The sequence below is a fragment of the Bubalus kerabau genome, chromosome 13 (genome assembly GCF_029407905.1).
Source record: "Bubalus kerabau isolate K-KA32 ecotype Philippines breed swamp buffalo chromosome 13, PCC_UOA_SB_1v2, whole genome shotgun sequence".
Lineage (NCBI taxonomy): Eukaryota > Metazoa > Chordata > Mammalia > Artiodactyla > Bovidae > Bubalus > Bubalus kerabau.
In genome coordinates this window covers 64,755,898-64,776,654 of record NC_073636.1, presented here as the reverse complement: position 1 = coordinate 64,776,654, position 20,757 = coordinate 64,755,898, and the positions used below count along the sequence as shown (strand labels likewise).

The following is a 20,757-nucleotide window of genomic DNA, read 5'->3' as shown; positions in this document are numbered from 1 at the left end:
TCCCTGATGCTCTCACTGTTGAGGGCCTGGGTTCAATCCCTGGTCTCAGGGAACTAAGATCCCATAAGCCTCACAGCACGGCAAAAAAAAAAACAACAACAAACTTTCAAATTCTGACCACTTTTCACAGCTTCTACTGTTATCTCCATTATCATATCTTATCTCAATTGCTGCCATACCCCCTTACTGGTTCCCCTGCTATTGCCCTGTGCCTCCCACCCACTATTCTCAAGGTAGTATGCAGACTATGTGCCATGCTGTGTTAAGTCGCTTCAGTTGTGTCCAACTCTTTGTGACCCTCTGGACCATAGCCCACCAGGCTCCTCTGTCCATGGGATTCTCCAGGCAAGAATATTGGAATGGGTTGCCATGCCCTCTTCCAAGGGATCTTCCCAATCCAGGAATCAAACCCACATCTCTTACATCTCCTGCATTGGCAGGTGGGTTCTTTACCACTAGCACCACCTGGGAAGCCCCATGCAGACTATATGTAGTAGATATTCAGTTTTTAAAAATTGTTTAATGAATGGATGAATGAGCACATCCCAGCTAAGAAAAGGATTTTACTTCCTTGAGGTTTGCCCTTTAATGTGTTTAGCCTTATAAATTATCATTATAAATTGTGGTCAACATTTCTTAAGCCAACCCTAAACCATCTAAGTAAACTACTGGCTAAATAAGTGACAGACAGTCAAAGGAGCTAGGTCCATGAAAGGAGAAGCATAGTGTCTATAACAAAGAATGTAAGTGTTCTCTCTAGAACAAGTTCAACTGCTATGTGATCTGGCCAAGTCACTTCCACTCTGAGCCTTAAGTTCCTCATCTGTCAATTATTGTTGTAAACCATACCCAGGTTCAAAAAAACAAGGGAACAACTATACACGTACAATGCAGACGAGACATAGTTTATTATCAGAACAAATAGAAAAGTCTTAGGCATTATGGGAGACTGGGTGGTAGAGTATGGCTGTCAATGGGTCTAATGTGATTTTAGCTATGTAAGGTCAGAGCAAAGAATGGTAATAATTCCGTGTCCAAGGCATACCATAGGTAGAGTACTTAATAAGTGATACTGGCCAACTAGAGAATGTCTACAGGAAACCAACATGCACGATAGAGTTGTTCCAGAAACTATACTATACAAGGATCTTTAAGATTACCTCATCCATAAAACAAGGGCACTGACTAGATCAAGGGTTTCCAAACTGAGTTTTGCAAATCCCCAGAGGTTCCACACACATATCTCACAGGGACCACAATGACAAGGTAAAGAAGCCAACAGAATGTGGCTCTTGTGCTTCAATCTATGTTTCAATCAGATCAGCTCTGCTCTTTCTTGTTTTATGAATGAGGCTTTGGCATAATCATAAAAATAGCTAATATATTGTTTGCCAAGCAATAAGTTCTTTATTTGCCAGGAGAAATATCAATAACGTCAGATATGCAGATGATACAACCTTTATGGCAGAAAGCAAAGAGGAACTAAAGAGCCTCTTGATGAAAGAGACAGAGGAGAGTGAAAAAGCTGGCTTAAAACTCAACATTCAAAAAACTAAGATTATGACATCTGCTCCCATCACTTCATGGCAAGTAGATGGGGAAACAATGGAAGACATCTTCAAGGCATCTTCTAGATTTAATTTCCTACATTCAGCCTGGCAAAGGGATATAATAACTGCCTTCAAATACCTGAAGAGATGTCTCATGGAAAAAAGAATAGGATTATTCATGTGACCCCAGAACATAGGATTAAGACCATGGGAAGAGCATAAGTAGGGATAAAGTTATAGGGAGGAAATATATCTGAGAATTTTGTAACAGAGGTGCCTAACAAGGTGATAGGTATTGTGTGAACTCTGTGGTTTTGGTAGTGTTCCAGAATCATAATGATCACTATGAGAATTGTTGGGAATGAAGATTCAGGGGCTACAACTCCTGCTTTGTACAGGAAGTGGACCTCAAAGGTCTGGGAGTCTCAAATTCTCATAAAGGTTCAAAGTATTATTATCAAACACTAAGTATCATTACCAGTGACCCAACTCTTTCATACCAAATCCAGGAAAAGGCAGACAACTCTAAGCCTTCTGTATTTACTGTTGTAAACGTGAGGCTACCCTAAGGCAAGAACCTGTGCCCCTACCTAACTACCACCTCTCATCAAAGGCATGAGGCCATACTGGGTTCCTCCCCTTCCCCAACTTTCCTCCTTGCTGCCTTGCCACTGCAGTTCCCTAGATTTGTGATAGAAGTTCTGAAGATCAGTGACAGAAGTAACTTTAGCAAGTATCCTGTTTGCCTCTGTTTATAGTGAGATTGCTGCTGCTGCTGCTAAGTCGCATCAGTTGTGTCCGACTCTGTGCGACCCCATAGATGGCAGCCCACCAGGCTCCCCTGTCCCTGGGATTCTCCAGGCAAGAACACTGGAGTGGGTTGCCATTTCCTTCTCCAATGCAGGAAAGTGAAAAGTGAAAGTGAAGTCGCTCAGTCGTGTCCGAGTCTTAGCGACCCCATGGACTGTAGCCCACCAGGCTCCCCCGTCCATGCGATTCTCCTGGCAAGAGTACTGGAGTGGGTTGCCATTGCCTTCTCCAAGTGAGATTAAGAAGGCTCAAAAAAAAAAAAAGGCATTATCTAAAGTCATTCTCTTCATTAAATATTTACTCAATATACGTGTATAAGAAGTCAGCCCAGACACAAACACAGGTAGTTGACGTGGCTCAGGACACTGTGTCAGGCCTCAGGACAGTCTCCATGTATTACACACTTATTGTTACATATGTTAGTACATATAATAATATATTAATATATAACATTCTATTTATTATTATTTTACATATTCAGATCCCCCCTACTTCCAAAAAGTGACTAATGTCTTGGACAGCATAGCCTACTTGTTTCATTTTCACCACTTATTACTCTTTAAGGCATCAATGGTCAAAAAACTCAGGGAGAAGTAAGAGAAGAAAATTAATAATACACCTTAAACATGAAATCCCCCTGCCCTCCTCCACAATCTGCCCATCTGATTCAAGTGGAGAAAGACTGTTCCCAGCATAGTTATTTCCCCACATATCTCCCATTAGTTTAAAGTATTTGTGCTAAAGTGTTCATGTTACCAGGCAAGGGGAGTAGACTCTTCCCTAGCCTCTTCACCCCAAACCTTCTAAAATCCTCTTTTTCTTCACCGTATCAACAGAAGACCAGCCTGCTTACTGAGTCACCATAGAGCCACTACAGGTTGCAATAGAACTTCTAAGAACCACTTCCTCTTCAAACACTCATAGAATCCTGACACATCAGTGCAGGAAGGGGCCTTGCAGAGTATCAGTAGTTCACCTCCCATCATTCCCACAAAGGGAAGGCCCAGAGAGAGGAAGGGAATGGTCTGAGGCCATCTTCCTTCTCAATGAATGTTTTTCCTTAGCAAGTACAGTTGACCCTTGAACAACATGGGGGTTAATCTGCTTATAACTTACAGTTGCTCCATATCCTTGATTCCTCCATATCTGCTGATTCAATCAACCACAGACCATGCAGTACTGTAGAATTTACTGTTGAAAAATATTTGCATTGTAGGTGGACCCATGCAGTTTAAACTCACATTGTTCAAGGGTCAAATGGTATATTTTAATAAGTAAATACACTATTGTGAAACTAGTGAAGATATAGAGGGCAAAAAAGTCTGTCCATTCCAATATCACTGAAATGAACTCCAGGACATGGACCTAGATAATGAATAGAGTCCCCGGACATGAATGCTAAGACAACACACTTTAGAGCTGTGGTTTTCCATCTCACCTTGACAGTCAGTCTTCTCCTTGTCAGACCATGGGCTCATCTCCTGTTTTCAACCATCCCCATCTCTTCAAGTACACACACTCATTCATACCCCACCAGGATCTGGAGAGTTCTAAATAGCATACTTTCGAATTCATATTCGGGAACATACAGGGATCCTGAAAGCAGAGCCTCTGCCCTGAGGTCACTCTTAAAGACACCTGCTTCTCAGAAGTTTCTAAGGAAGCATTGAAAAATAGCCAGAGCCTGTGGAAAGAGACTTCAGTTGAGACTGAGGTAGGAGATGGTTCAGAGACAATGATAGCCAGAGGCAATCCAAAGCAAAAAGTAGAAGGAACGGACTAAACCAAATTCTGGGGGCTTGAGAGATTGGGGTCCTCTCCTGGAATAACCTAGAGACTGAGCAGCTTGTATAAATCACCAGAAAAACAATCACCAACCACTCTTTCTACCCTCTCCTCAGAAATCCTTTACTTAATCCTCCAATTTCTCATTGTTTGCCATTATCCCTTTAACTAGTCAGGCCCCACTCCCAAAGCTACCTCTAATGTCCCTCACTGACTATCTCTCTGTGAATGACTGTTCTAATAACTTTGTCACTGATTTCTTTTTTTTTTTTTTTTTAATTTTATTTTATTTTTAAACTTTACATAACTGTATTAGATTTGCCAAATATCAAAATGAATCCGCCACAGGTATACATGTGTTCCCCATCCTGAACCCTCCTCCCTCCTCCCTCCCCATTCCATCCCTCTGGGTCGTCCCAGTGCACCAGCCCCAAGCATCCAGTATCGTGCATCGAACCTGGACTGGCAACTCATTTCATACATGATATTTACATGTTTCAATGCCATTCTCCCAAATCTTCCCACCCTCTCCCTCTCCCACAGAGTCCATAAGACTGTTCTATACATCAGTGTCTCTTTTGCTGTCTCGTACACAGGGTTATTGTTACCATCTTTCTAAATTCCATATATATGCGTTAGTATACTGTATTGGTGTTTTTCTTTCTGGCTTACTTCACTCTGTATAATAGGCTCCAGTTTCATCCACCTCATTAGAACTGATTCAAATGTATTCTTTTTAATGGCTGAATAATACTCCATTGTGTATATGTACCACAGCTTTCTTATCCATTCATCTGCTGATGGATGTCACTGATTTCTTTCTCATACATATACACATAAATCCCCACCAACACCCCTACCTGTCATGGTAGGGGGAAGAAAGTACAAGAGAGGTTGAAACCATAGTCTTGTCTAGAGGGTAAATTTAGCCTTTGGATCAGATGACCATGTGCCTTTGAAAAAGGTAAAGTGCTATAAAGACTGAGGGAACAATTGACTCTTCTTTCACTTTCTTTGCCTGTCTCTTCTGCATCTACACAACCAGTTACCTATATCGGTTTCTCTCCTCTAAATTTCTGTATAATTTTATTGTTCAATTCCATTCCCACAACCAATATCCCAGTTTAGGCATCTCTACCTTGAATAACAAAACTCTCAGCTCTCTGCCTTTATATTCTCACTTCCATATGAATCCAGATTAATCTTCTTGAGCCCAGCTGTGACATCACTCCCCTGCATAAAATCTTTTCATAGGTGTCCAAAAATAGTCAAGATGTCCCAGTCCTGGACCTCACTGCTGTTGAATACAATCTTGATTCCCTTTTCTTTCACACCTTACATCCAATTCAAGTCAGCAAATTCCATGGGCTCTTTACTCAAAATAGATCCAGATTTTGACCACTTCTAAGCACCTTCTGGAAGAAGCACAAGCTGGAATCAAGATTGCCAGGAGAAATATCAATAACCTCAGATATGCAGATGACACCACCCTTATGGCAGAAAGTGAAGAGGAACTAAAAAGCCTCTTGATGAAAGTGAAAGAGGAGAGTGAAAAGGTTGGCTTAAAACTCAACATTCAGAAAACGAAGATCATGGCATCTGGTCCCATCACTTCATGGGAAATAGATGGGGAAACAGTGGAAACAGTGTCAGACTTTATTTTTCTGGGTTCCAAAATCACTGCAGATGGTGATTGCAGCCATGAAATTAAAAGACGCTTACTCCTTGGAAGGACAGTTATGACCAACCTAGATAGCATATTCAAAAGCAGAGACGTTACTTTGCCAACAAAGGTCCGTCTAGTCAAGGCTATGGTTTTCCCAGTGGTCATGTATGGATGTAAGAGTTGGACTGTGAAGAAAGCTGAGTGCCGAAGAATCGATGCTTTTGAACTGTGGTGTTGGAGAAGACTCTTGGGAGTCCCTTGGACTGCAAGGAGATCCAACCAGTCCATTCTAAAGGAGATCAGCCCTGGGTGTTCTTTGGAAGGAATGATGCTAAAGCTGAAATTCCAGTACTTTGGCCACCTCATGCGAAGAGTTGACTCATTGGAAAAGACTCTGATGCTGGGACGGATTGGGGGCAGGAGGAGAAGAGGACGACAGAGGATGAGATGGCTGGATGGCATCACCGACTCGATGGACGTGAGTCTGAGTGAACTCCAGGAGTTGGTGATGGACAGGGAGGCCTGGCGTGCTGCGATTCATGGGGTTGCAAAGAGTCGGACACGACTGAGTGACTGAACTGAACTGAAGCACCTTCAATCACTATCATTGTTCACATGGATTTCTACAATAGCCTCATAAGTCTCCATGCTTCTAATCTTGCCCTTCGACAGTCTATTCTCAACATAAAGACAGGTTCTAAACATAAGTCAAATCACTGTCACTTCTATGCTCAAGATTTTCCAGTGGTTCCCCATTTCACTGTGAAAAAAAAAAAAAAAATCTTTCCATTTATACAATCTAGTGTCCTGCTGACCTCATTCCGTATCACTCTGTTTTTATAACTAATACTGCTTCAGCTACGCTAACTTCCTAGCTAGTATTCAAACACACTAGGTAGCAGAACACTCCTGTCCCAGGGCCTCTACACTTACTCTTCCATGTACCTGGAATAGTTTCCTTTCCCAACCAACTATATGCATGACATTCTGCATTTCCTTCATATTGCGTCTCAAATGTCACCTTGATCAGAGAGGGCCGCTGATATCAATCCCCATTTTTCACTGTCATTTCTTTTTCCTTAAACTGCTTTGTATTTTTCTACAGCACTTATCATTACCTATCATATATTTATTGATTTGTTTGTCTGTCTCCTTAAGCTGGAATATAACCTCCAAGAGGGTAGAGAGTTTGTTTGTTTGTTCAGAATACTGCCTGGTACATAGTAAGTCCTTAATAAGTATTTATTGAATAAATTGATCCCTGCATAAACCCTTCACATCCGTAAAGACAGTTGGCCTAGATGGATTCTGATAAAACAATCACTTCAAATTCTAAAATTACTATTATTCCATGAATATTTACCATGTGTCAAGTCAAAAGTTAAAAGGCAAATTCTTCCTTAATAGTGTTCTATTTTGGCTAACTGAAGTACTTTGTTTGTGAATTACTTCAGTATGTATATAAGATCTGCCCTAAATGTGATTTTCTAATGCCACTATGTTGTGGTTGTTCAATTCTAAGTTGTGTCCAACTCTTTGTGACCTCTTGGACTGCAGCACTCCAGATTTCCCTGTCCTTCATTATTTCCAGGAGTTTGCTCAGAAAAAAGAAAAGAAAGCCACTTGAGTTATCTAAATGTCTAGGCTGAAAAGAAAGTCATACTATGGCTCCATAAGAAGTGTATCAACTGGAGCAAATCACTGAAAAGATGTCACTTTAAAAACATTAATAAAAATTAGAGCAGAAAGAAGGTAGGCTCTAGGACCAAGGGGAAAAAGAGAACTTCATAGAATAAATTATATGATAGTTTGAAAAATATTGAGTATATGATAAAAGCAAATAGTATAAGAAAATTTTAGGTGATTTTTAACTTCTTTGAAAACAAAAATCTTTATATAAAAGGAAATACAATCACATATTATTCTAAAATAAGCATTGATTTTAAATTAACTAAAAAATAGAGGTATAATTATGTTGAGATTATGAGAAAGAAGTTGGAGTAGTATATAAGAACTGAATTCTCATTTATCATAAAAGGAAGTCAATGCTTTCTTTAAAAAAAAAGAAATTGCAGTGTAAGCATATTATTTTAAAATATAGAGGTAAAAAAGGGAAGTAAACAAATATCTGGGATATTTGCACTTTACTTTCTTTTAACAAATGTGATTTATTTGTAGATTGAGACTTGAATAATAATGGCCCATGTGGTACTTGTCTCCCACTCTTCTTACCCCTGTACCATAACACTCAGGGCTGAGTACTCAATATCTTAAAAATTCTTATTGGTTGACTGACCAATGTAAAAATGGAGTGAAAATGTCTTGTTACAGAGTTACAGAATTTTGCATGAGAAGTAAATGTAGAGATTATACATCAAGTGCTTCATAAATCAGTGTTCCATGGAATACTGCTTCTTGTGATGTTAATTGCATGCTATAAAAAATGGGGCTCAAATAAACTTTAGAAATCCCATGTTAAAATTAATCAGGTATCTTTACTGTAGGACTTCTTGGAGCCTTTACTGTATCAATACACAATGGAAATCCTGGAAACGTAATTTATTATACAGTGCCTCTCAGTCTGTTTTTTTTCATGAATCAAGAAGCTTCTGCTCGGGACAAAAAAAAAAAAGTTCCTGATAATATGTCTAGTAATTAGTGGTTTCAAAAGCATTCTTGGGAAAACACTGACCTAATCTACTCCTTTCATTTTACATATGTGGAAAGACAGGCTCTGTTCAAGTACAGATGGTAGGGGAACTAGAAAGAAGGGCCTCAGGATTCTGCAGCAATATCCATTGAATAAACAATTCTGGCTTGTGCCTTTCCAGTCTTTCATCATGCACTTGATTTCAAACCAGGGGACAAATTCAGACAAAAGTATCTCCTATCCAGATCTTTAAAGGTTTTCTGATCTCTGAGGAACCTAGGAGATGGGCCCAAGTGTCAGCTGGAGCTCAAGCATAAAGTCTCATGGCAGGAGCTAAACAAAGTCTCAACAGGCATAATGGACTGTGAATTTCAGTGGCAAAGTGACTCCAACCTGAGCAATGGTAATGTGATAACAGACCACTCACATTTGTACAGTGTTTCCCAATAAATAAATAAATACTTTTACAAAATCATATTTGATTCTCCTAACAATCCAGTTATAGGGCAAGGGTGGGATTTAATATTACCCCCATTTTATGGACAAGGAAACTGACTCGCAGAGAGTTAAATGCCTTGCCTATGGTTACATGGCAAGTGGATGACAGAGTTAAAGTGAGAAACTGAATTTCCTATCTCTCAGGTGAGGGTTTTTCTTAATATATCACACAAACTGGGCAACGTTTTACTGACTACAAATTTAATGCATCCATGAAATACCAATATGCTCCTACTGGCTCATTTAAAAAAGAAACAGATTAATTCTCAAAGTGCTTATGGTTGGTGGCAGAAACACCCCAATAACTGGAACTTCAAGGTCCTATTTCAGGTTCAGTTTAGTAACATCTCCTCTAAGCTATGTTGCTAGGAAGAGGGGGTTTTAGTTTCAGTGGAGGAGTCAGCATGGCTGAGTGTTAAAAACAAGGAATCAGACAGACTTGGGTTTGAACCGTGGCTCCACCAGTTACTCACTCTATGACCTTATTCACTATGAAGCAGAGATGCATGCTTCATTTCTTCAGCTATAAAATTGGGCTAAGAATACCTAATTTGCAAAGCTGTTGAGAGGCTAGTATAAGAAATCAGAAGGATAGTATAATGTCATGGTTAAGAGTAAAACTCTGGAACTGTGCTACCAGGATGTGAATATCAGTCCTTCTTACTAGCTGTATAACTTCAAATAAGTCATCTATTTACATCTCAGAATTTCATTTTCACATATGTAAAATGAGGAAAATAAATAATATATTTTTAGTTGTTGTGAGCATCAAGTAGGATAATATGTGTGAAGCACTTGAGCAAGTATCTGGCATATAGCTCAATCAAAGGTAATGATGATAACAGTGGTGATGGCAGCGTAAAATCCACAATCCACTTTTCTCCCAAAGCAAGAATAAGAAAACAACATAGTCCTTTTCACTTCCATTTACCCCCTCACGTTGTTCTTTCCAACTACAAGTTGAAAACACTAGACTAGAAGTCAGGACACTTGATTTTGAATGTCAATTCTGTCACATACTAGTTACATGATTTTAGGGAAGTCATTTAACTTGAGGTATTTTTCCTCACCTGAGACATTAAATTAATGATACTTTGCTTATTCTTCTGGGTTGTTGTAAGCATCAAATGCATGGATTTTTAAGGTACTTTGTGAACTATAAAATGCTATATAAATGTCAGGGTGACTTTTTATCTGCCACAGGCTATAAGATAGGTGTTTTTACCAGTAAAAAGCAACTTTATCACCAAGTTTTTTCTCATGGACAATTCGATCCAGTACGTTGTAGCAGATGTTGGTAGTTGCTCCTTTCATCCATTCAATGAAGATTTTCCCTTTAGTCACATCAAAGTTGTACTGAAGGAATGGACCAGGACATGGGGTCTTCCAGTAAAATTCCTTGGCAATGTCTCCCCAAAACTCTACAACAGAAAAGGAAGCCCAGACATCATTTAGCTTCTGAGGCACACTTATCCTCAGATAGCTTACCATTCTAAGCATAGCACCAAGTCACAATTTCTCTGCCCTGTACTCTAGAACCTATCACCTGGGTCCCTCTTCTACCTCTCAAATCTTAACACCCACCACACTCTTAAACCATCTTTACTCCCATGGGCTGAATCTTGACTCAAGTTTCTTCCCTCCCTTCTCAAAATATCCACTCCATTTTTCACCATCTATTCAAACTGCATCCAGTGCCTATCACAATGCCTAGTACATTGTAGTTAATCAGTAACTTTTCCAATGAATTAATTAATGAAAGGAAGAGATCTTTTACCCACAGAGCCTCCCATGACAAGGAAAAATTTGTTCATTCACTCTCAGCAATTACTTAATGAGCATCTCTTTCTCCTACTATTTGCCCAAGTGTTACTTGCTAAGTACCAGATGTGGCTTTTAAACTCTTTAAATGCATTATCTCATTTAGTTCTTACCACAACTGTAGGAGGTAGGGTTTTTCATTCTTATTTTATTGGTTTGAAAATCAAGGCTCAGAGAGGCTAAATAATTTGCCCAAGGTGGTTCAGTGGGTAAAGAATCTGCTTGAAAAGCACAAGACCCAAGTTCAATCCCTGAATCAGGAAGATCCCCTGGAGGAGGGCATGGCAACCCACTCCTGTATTCTTGACTGGGGAATCCCATGGAGAGAGGAACCTGGCGGACTACAATCCATGAGGTTGCAAAGAGTCGGACATGACTTAGTGATATCTACTTATACATTTACTAAGTCAAGATTTGAACTGCCCTGAGGAAGACATTGCTAAAGTCTGAAAGATGAATAGCAGTTTTTCTCCACTCTCCCACAAGGAAAAACATTACTATGGGACAGAAAAGAACCATGGGTATATGTTAAGAGGAACTCCCTCAGGCTGAAGCACTGAGAATAAGAGAAAGAATAGCAGAAATTAAGGCATAAACTGGGCAGATAACATGCAATCCTTCTAAGCATAGAGAATTTGAGCCTAAGAGCGACAGGCTTCCTTGATGGCTCAGATGGTGAATAATCCGCCTGCAGTGCAGGAGACCTGGGTTTGATCCCTGGGTCAGGAAGATCCTCTGGAGAAGGAAACAGCAACCTGTTCCAGTATTCTTGCCTGGAAAATCCCATGGACAGAGGAGTCTGGCAGGCTACAGCTCATGGAATTACAAAGAGTCTGACATGACTGAGCAACTAACAGTTTCTGTTTCTAAGAGCAATGGAAAGTCATTGTACAGTTTTAACCAGAGAAGACTTACAATATTGAAACATTTGCCTGGTTACTCTGGAGAAAAGGTACTCAACAGGTTAAACATGCTGTTGCAGAACACCTAGGATAATCTAAGTACTGGATCACAAGCTAGAGGAGAGAGAGAGACACTTAGAACCATAACAATGGAAGGAAATTTAGAGGTTATCGGCCTCTCATTTTACTGATATCAAGAAATCAAATTTATAGAAGTAAAGTGACTTGTTCAAGTTGGATGATTTAGTTTATACAGTCTGATTATAGAGATAATGATGCTGAGCAGGGCCCCGTGGGACTCCTGGGCACAGAGGCCTGTTTGTCCCTCATTTCTTATAGGCAAGAATCCAGCCTCCATGACCTCTCAGTTCCAAAAGGCATCATAGTTGCTCATCAAAGGAGGAACAGCAGTAAAACAGCAAGATTAAAGGACCAGAGAGGCTCATCAAGGTTAGGACACTGGACCACCTAAGACCCTCCACACATCCAATCTTGTCAGGAACCCCACCCTTTTGAACTTTGCAGAAGAAAGAATACAAGACTGTTATTACCTTGATCCTTATCACATACTCCTGCCTGACTATATAACCTTTCCCTTCTCACCAGGGAGGAGGCATAGTTCTTGAGGCACTAGCCTACTGTGTTCCCCCTCTGCCTAGCAAAGTAATAAAGCTATTCTTTCCTTCTCCTCCATAACTCTGTCTCCGTATTTCTGTTTGGCATTGGTACACAGAGAGACAAGATTTTGGCAACAATAAGACTAAAACATAAAATATTTTTGAGTAGACAAGACAGAATATACTGAAAGCTAAATCACATGGTATACATCTTGCCACCAGATTCCCTGGTGGCTCAGGCAGTAAAGAGTCTGCCTGCAATGCAGGAAACCCGGGTTCGATCCCTGGGTCCGGAAGATTCCCCTGGAGAAGGAATTGGCAACCCACTCCAGTATTCTTGCCTGGAAAGTCCAATGGATGGAGGAGCCCAGCAGGCTATAGTCCACTGGGTCACAAAGAGTCAGACACGACTGAGTGTCTTCACTTTCTTTTCTTTCTATACAACTTGCAATGAATTAAAGAAATCCAAATCAAATCAACCCCAAGGTGCCATTATATGCCTCTGAGACCAGCAAAAACTAAGAAAATATTGAACTCAATGCCCAAGTGACCCTAGAAAACCTATCTGTTATATGATAACAGCATTGTAAGAAATTAGCACAATGTTACTGAACAGCAGGGCAATGCATGACAAGAGTCATAAAATGTTTTATATTCTTTCAACTGCTAACTTTGGGGAAACATACCCTAAGAAAATAATACCACAGGGAAAAAAGTGATTACTCAAGAGATGTTTATACTAACACCATTTATAACAGTAAAACTAGAAACGACCCTAACGCTCAACAATGAAAAAACCGATGAAAACTAAAGAGATGAAATCTCTTTAATCACTGGTAGTGATACAATAGGGTTCTAAATGGCCATTAATGAGAGAACAAATGGGAACTGGCATTTTAATGAATGCCATTAATGTCCAAGGATTGAGCTAATCTCATTTAATCTTTATATGGCCCTCTGATGATCTTGATTTTAATACATGAGAAAACTGAAGCTCAGGACACATAGGAAACTCTCCCAAGAATCACACAGCTAGTAACCTGAATAAAAAATAAGATCTAACTCTAAGTTCCATGTTGTTATAACTACATTTAATATGTGTATACTCAAAAAAATACATTTTAAGTGACAGTAGTAGGCACAGATTATGTAAAACCATATATGAACCACATTTATGTCCATCAACAAGAAGTAAAGAAATCTGAGTTTCATAATCACTTAGTTTTGTTTTGTTTTCTGGCCCGCCAGGCCACAGGCAGTGTGGTTCCATGACCAGGGATCGAACTCGTGCCCCCTACAGTGGAAGCGTGGAATCTTAACCACTGGAATATCAGGGAAATGCATAATCATTTAGTTCTTGCTTTTATTTTTTTATGGTGGAGCTGTTGAATTCTGGATGGTTCTTTGGCACATGTTCTAAGTACTGAAGTTTAGAAAAGATAAAAATGGACTGGCATGATCAGGAAATGCTCTGTGGAACTGGTGAAGTTTGATTAAGTAGAGAGGAACAGAAGGGAATGGGCAAAGCCATGGTGATGGGAAAGGGACTTTTGTGTATACAGCATATCAACAAGAATGGTCTGTTGTAGAATGAGGGGCATGTGGTAGGGAGTATCAGAAGATAAGAATAGAAAGGTGGGGTAGGCTAGTTATCCAGAGATTCTGAAAGAAAGGCAGAATTTTCACTTTAAACTGTAGGAAATAGGGAACCATTGAAAGTTTTTGAAGTGACATATGAAAGCACTATTTCCATACCAGTCTAATAGTGTTTAGATAATTCTAAATATACCAGAAATAATGGAGATGAGTGAGACTAGGGGAGAGAGAACCAATTAGAAGGCTGCTCCCTTGAATTAAAAGGGTCTATGGAAATGGAAGAAAAGGTAACCTAAGAGATATTTGGAAAGAGTATTTGATAGAATTTCATAAAAGGCAGACTGTGGATCAGGGAAGAGGCCTAGCATAGCTACTGGGAGTATAGATTCTGCAGTCAAAACTATGTTGGTTCAAATCTCAGCTCCACCGCTAAGTACCTCTGTGACATTGTTCAATTTAGTTAACCTCTCTAAGTGTCAGTTTCCTTTTCTGAAAAATGGGGATAATAGTCTCTACATCAAACAAACAGAATTTGTGCCCAGCAAGCAGTTAGCAACATATGAATAAATAAGATATACAGACAGATAAGATTTGGGATAGTGCCACTGGCAGGGATTAGAACATTAGGAAGAAGAGCAGATTTGGAAGGGAAAATTGGTAAATCTGACTCACAGTAATGTTAAATACGGTATAACATCATGATATGTGAATAAAATGCTCTACAGACCTATGCAATTTGAGACTAGAGCATAAGTGAGATCCTGGATACAAAGCTAAGTATACACAAAAAGAGTTACTGTGACAGTAACAGCTCATCATTGGGGAGAAGGTATTTGCAAATCATATATTGGATAAAGGGTTAGCATTCAAAATACATAAAGAACGCATACAACTCAACAACAAAATAACAAGCAACCCAATTAAAAAGTGATCAGAGGTGCTGAATAGACATTTTTCCAAAGACATACTGATAGCCAACAGATACATGAAAAGATGTTCAATACGACTTGTTATTAGGAAAATGCAAGTCAAAGCCACAATGGTATATCACCTCACACATGTCTGAATGGCTATTATCAAAAAGGCAAGAAACAAGTGTTGAAAAAGATGTGAAGAGATGGAGCCTTCATACATTTTTGTTGGGAATGCACACTGTTGCAGCCACTTTGGAGTATAGCAATTTCTCAAAAAATTAAGAACAGAACTATTATATGATCCAGCAATTCCACTTCTGAGTCTTTTTCTCAAGAAAACAGAAACACTATTTTGAAAAGATATATGCACTCCTATATTTATTATGTTTACAGTGAATAGCCAAGACATGGAAGTAACCTAAGTGTCCACTGATAAATGAATGATAAAGAAGATGTGATATATAGAGATATGTATTTACCTATATAGATATATGGAGAAGGCAATGGCACCCCACTCCAGTACTCTTGCCTGGAAAATCCTATGGACGGAGGAGCCTGGTAGGCTGCAAGTCCATGGGGTTGCTAGGAGTCGGACACGACTGAGCAACTTCACTTTCACTTTTCTGCATTGGAGAAGGAAATGGCAACCCACTCCAGTGTTCTTGCCTGGAGAATCCCAGGGATGGGGGAGTTTGGTGGGCTGCCATCTATGGGGTCACACAGAGTCGGACACAACTGAAGCAACTTAGCAGCAGCAGCATATAGATATACAAATATTAAAGTCAAAAAAGTGTCAGTCTCCAAGTCTCCAACTCTCTGTGACCCTATGGACTGTAGCCCACCAAACTCTTCTGTCCAAAGGATTCTCCAGGCAGGAATACTGGAGTGGGTTGCCATTCCCTTCTCCAGAGGATCTTCCTGACCTGGATATTGAACCTGGGTCTCCTGCATTGCAGGCAGATTCTTTATTGTCTGAGCCATCAGGGAAGTAATATGAATATTACTCAACCATAAAAAGAATGAAAACTAACAATTTCAGACACAGTCAAAGACAAATACCATATGCTTTCACTCATATGTGCAATGTAAAAAACAAAATAAATGAACAACCAAACTAAACAAAACAAACACACATACAGAGAACAGATTACTGGTTACCAGAGGTGAAGTGGGGAGGGTAAAATGAGTAAAGAGGGTAACTGTATGGTGATGGGTGGAAACTAAATTTTTGGTGGTGATCACACCATAGTGTACACAGAAGTAGAAATACAATATTGTATACAGGGAGCTTAAATAATGTTACCTTAATTTAAAAAAATGAAAACATGGGAAACATGAACTCATGACAGGAAAAAATATAGAGAGGGAAGAGAAGTGAAAAGAGGCCTGAGGTAGGAGGGGAGGGGTAAATTAGAAGTTTGGGGTTAACACATACACAGTACTGGGCTTCCCAGGTAGCTCTAGTGGTAAAGAACCCGCCTGCCAATACAGTAGATGCAGGAGATGCAGGTTCAATCCCTGGGTCAGGAAGATCTCCTGCGGGAGGAAATGGCAACCCATTCCAGTATTCTTGCCTGAAGAATCCCATGGACAGAGGAACCTGGCAGGCTATAGTCCATAGGGTCACAAAGAGTCAGACACAACTGAAGCAACTTAGCACATGCACACACACACACAAACACTAATATATATAAAATAGATAACCAACAAGAACCTACTGTATAGCACAGGGGACTATACTCTGTTTTGTAATAACCTATAAGGGAAGAGTCTGAATATGGACATGCTGCTGCTAAGTCACTTCAGTCGTGTCCAACTCTGTGTGACCCTGTAGACGGCAGCCCACAAGGCTCCGCCGTCCCTGGGATTCTCCAGGCAAGAGTACTGGAGTGGGGTGCCATTGCCTTCTCCAGAATATGGACATATGTGTAAATAATTGAACTGTATACCTGAAACAAACACATTATAAATCAACTATACTTCAATTTTAAAAAGAAAGAAAGAAAAGGAAACAAGCTTGGGTTATCTAATCTGAAAGTGAACTCTGATTAGGAAGTGAGTCTATAGATAAGATCACCTCTCTAAGAGCCAACTAGGAAGTCTCCATTGGAAAGATGAAGATATGATGATATTGCTTTAGAGCCAGTATATGAATTGGCCTTTATATTTTATTCCTAGAGAATCCCAACAAAAATTCAGTGCTATCCCAAGAAGTCAGAATTCTAGGATAGTTGGTGGATACAGGTGTGTGTTGTATTTTATGAAACTTCCATGTGATTGTGTTTTTATTTAAAGATATTGGCTCATTTCCCTATTAAAGGAAGCCTACTATGAAATCTTTTGTAAAGAGTAGGAACTTGACAAGGAAAGAATTACCAGCCACAAGAATCAATTAAAAGATTAAGTGTAATATTTGTCTAAGGGGTGGTCTACATAGACAAATTTAGTCAACAAATATCTATAAGAACACCTAAAAAAAAAAAAGAGGTCTGAGCACTAAAACTTGGACATTGCCTGCAGCAATCAACGGCTCTACACCTGATTTAATCTTATCTTGCTTACTCAATAGTGGCTTCATCCACATTGCTCTTATGGTTATCAAACTAACCACTATTTAGTGAACGCTGCTGTGCATCAGGCACTCTATAATGCACACTTCACTTACTACTCATTTTAGCCCTCAAACAAATCTTCGAGGCAGGTCTTATTACCTCTATTTTATAGATAAAGAAAAGGAATTTCAGACAGGTTTTAAAATCTCAAGACCAAAGAGCAAATGAGTGGCAGAGCCAAGATCTAAATCCAGATTGTTCATGCATGTCCCACTGCCAGCATCATGCCGCCTCCCAATTCAGCTACATCCCCTTACGCAGCTTGAGTCTCAAAGACATGGCACTACCTATCAGAATTACGGAGTTATTACAATCCCAACCCTAATTTTTTTATTTTAAAGACAATATTTTAGTGACTTGTTCAGTTTTACATGGTAGTCTCCATCGGGATTTCTGAAATACTAAAAATAGATCTCCATTACTAACTTGGGGATGCCAGGATGGGACTCGAGTGCCCCTCAGCAGTGGAGACTAACTCACAGGCGAAAGTTGTCAGGAGGCACGGGCTGAGCTGGGCTGAAAAGCGGTAAAGAAAGTTCTCTTCGTGGCCCGCCTGCCTTCAAGGCGCTCCTGGCCCCTAAGAACCCGACTCTTCATATGAGGAACTCTCTTTTCAGGACATTTTCACTCTTTCAGACGTTCACAGAACCTGCGAAACCCCCAAGTCGCAAATGAACCCCCCAACTCCTAGGAGACGCTCATTTCCTACAGCACATTTCCTCCTTCGCCTCAGAGAACCCCCTCCTTCCAGATCCATCTCCTTAAAGAACCGCTATTCTTCCATCACAGAACCTTTATCTCCTTACCGACTCCCCAATTTCCCAAGGGAACCTCCATCTCCTCACGGAACTTCCATTTCCCGACGGAACACCCCCAATTCCTCCCTCTCCTGTGAACCCCCACTTCTCTCCTAGCTGACGTCCCTCAGGCCCGCCCGGGCCCTGCCTCACCTCTCGGCTCCTCCAAGGAGCGCCGGTGCAGCTCGCGGTAGCGCTGCAGCGAGGGGACATGCGCCGAACGGCTGACCTCGGGCGGCGGAGACCAGCTCCGTGTCGGGCTCCGGGCTCCAACCTCCTCCCGGGCCCCGCTCCCGCTGCCGCTCCGGCTCCGCTCTTCGGGAAGTCCCATCACCTCAAGTTCGGAACACAGTAGCCGCCTTGGCGGTAGCAGCCGGCGCCCAGGCGCGGAAAACAGGCCGACCGAGGGGCGGGGCCTGGTGGCAGGGGCGGGGCCTGGTGGCAGGGGCGGGGCTTAGGCAGGTGCAAGGGGGAGAGGCCCAGAGGGGCGGAGCCGTGCCTGGTGGTGTTGGGACCAGGGCTAGCAAAGAAACCCATAGGCCAAAGTTGAGCATTGCTAGGGGCATGGGGCGGAGCTTACTTGCGGAAGGGGTGGAGCCGCAGCGGGAAAGCAGAAGGGGGAGGGGCCAGGCGTGACAGGCGAGAGGGTGGGCCCGTGGAGTGACCGGGAGTGGCGAGGCTGGATGTGACAGGAGAGGAGGCAGGACCATGGAGTGACCAGGGTGGGGTGGGGTCTTGGAGTTACAGATGCAGAGTTGAGTTAGGGCGGGGCCTGAGCAGGAAAGAGCTGGGCTAATGAACGAACGGAGTTTGGTCAGGCCCATCGAGGAGCGGCCCCGCGATCTGATTGCACAAGCCTGTCACCCCACCGAGTGGAAAGGCCAGGTGGAGTAGGGTCCTTTCCGGGTGACACACTTGCGCTCTGGGAACTAACCGCCATCCTGAGGAAACTCAGATTTTCTTCCACTCTTGAGGAGAGTTCTTTACTTTCCCTGCCTCCACAAATTTCCATCCAGACCTAAAATGCAAAGATTCATTAAATTAAGACTAGGAGGCGCCTCAAATCTTTGCTAATAAACCCATTTCATTGCATAAATTGTAGACTCAGGGAAAGGGAGGACTTTGTACAAAGTCCCAGAAAAAAGGACCGTAACTTGGGCCAAACCTAGGTCTCCTGCCTCCAGAAGTTTTTACCACCTTATCTGGCTGAAGCTAAGTCTTGTGAAATAAAGTCTAGGCAAATAGAAGGAATAAATCACACCCTTGTTTCCTTCCCAGTCTCTTACTTCAGCAAGAGACACCTGGGCTCAAATACCTCCAGCTTCCCTCTACCCCTTCCACTCCAGAAAGGAGGGACCAGCCGGGACTCTCCATCTCTCTGTACTCACCACCAAGAAGGGCCCACTCCCACCCATCCATTTACAGAACAGCCATCAAGTCAGGAAGGATCCTCAAGTACCTAAATCCAAGAGTGATTCTGAGGCCCGGAAGCAGGCAGCCCCCACTTCCTGAAGCCTATACAGAACCCCATCTGGCCCAGCCTCCCTTCCCACCTGCTCTCTTGTTCTTTGTCCAACTAATCTCATGCCCAGCACATCCTAAATTCAGTTCAGTTCAGTTCAGTTCAGTCGCTCAGTCATGTCCAACTCTTTGCAACCCCATGGACTACAGCATGCCAGACCTCTCTGTCCACCACCAACTCCTGGAGCTTGCTCAAACTCATGTTCACTGAGTCGGTGATGCCATCCAACCATCTCACCCTCTGTCGTCCCCTTCTCCTCCTGCCTTCAGTCTTTCCCAGCATCAGGGTCTTTTCTAAGGAGTAAGTTCTTTGCATCAGGTGGCCAAAGTATTGGAGTTTCAACTTCAGCATCAGTCCTTCCAATGAATATTCAGAACTGATTTCCTTTAGGATTGACTGGTTTGACCTCCTTGTGGTCCAAGGGACTCTCAAGAGTCTTCTCCAACACCACAGTTGAAAAGCATCAATCCTTCGGTGTTCAGTTTTCTTTATGGTCCAACTCTCACATCCATACATGACTCCTGGAAAAGTCATAGCTTTGACTAGATGGACCTTTGTCGGCAAAGTGATGTCTCTGCTTTTTAATATGCTGTCTTGGTTGGTCATAGTTTTTCTTCCAAGGAGCAAACGTCTTTTAATTTCATGGCTGCAGTCACCATCTGCAGTGATTTTGGAGCCCAAGAAAATAAAGTCTATCACTTTTTCCATTGTTTCCCCATCTATTTGCCATGAAGTGATGGCAAATAGTTCTAGTCCAAGGGCACATGGTCCTAGTATAAATGGTCCTCTTCCAGTCCCACACACAAAATTCTAGGCAGCCCTCTACCTCTTGCTCCTCCCAGCTCTTCTCTTAAGCTCCAGAGTGGTTTCCCAACACACTGCTGCCCTCTCCTGTCTACAGGTGGCATGGCAGATGCTGTACCCCAAACGGATTTCACAGGGTTAAAGTCATCTCTAAACCTGGAGCCTGAGGTTGGGGGAGGAGGGGATATGTGGCCAGGGGCTTAACCAGCCTCC

General features: G+C 41.6%; 1 protein-coding gene across 2 annotated transcripts in view; it reads right to left on the bottom strand.

The window, feature by feature from the left end:
* The window catches only part of ACSS2 (acyl-CoA synthetase short chain family member 2), a 46,677-nt gene extending 28,025 nt beyond the window's left edge, over positions 1 to 18,652 (bottom strand). For both annotated transcript variants that reach the window (XM_055544841.1, XM_055544840.1), the window contains exons 1-2: positions 18,372 to 18,652; positions 10,185 to 10,380 (exon numbers count right to left, since the gene is read on the bottom strand). In XM_055544841.1, coding sequence (XP_055400816.1) covers positions 10,185 to 10,380; positions 18,372 to 18,549 — 374 coding nt within the window. In that variant the 5' untranslated portion in view covers positions 18,550 to 18,652. The remainder of the gene's footprint in view (positions 1 to 10,184; positions 10,381 to 18,371) is intronic.
* Between the last annotated feature and the right edge of the window lie 2,105 nt (positions 18,653 to 20,757).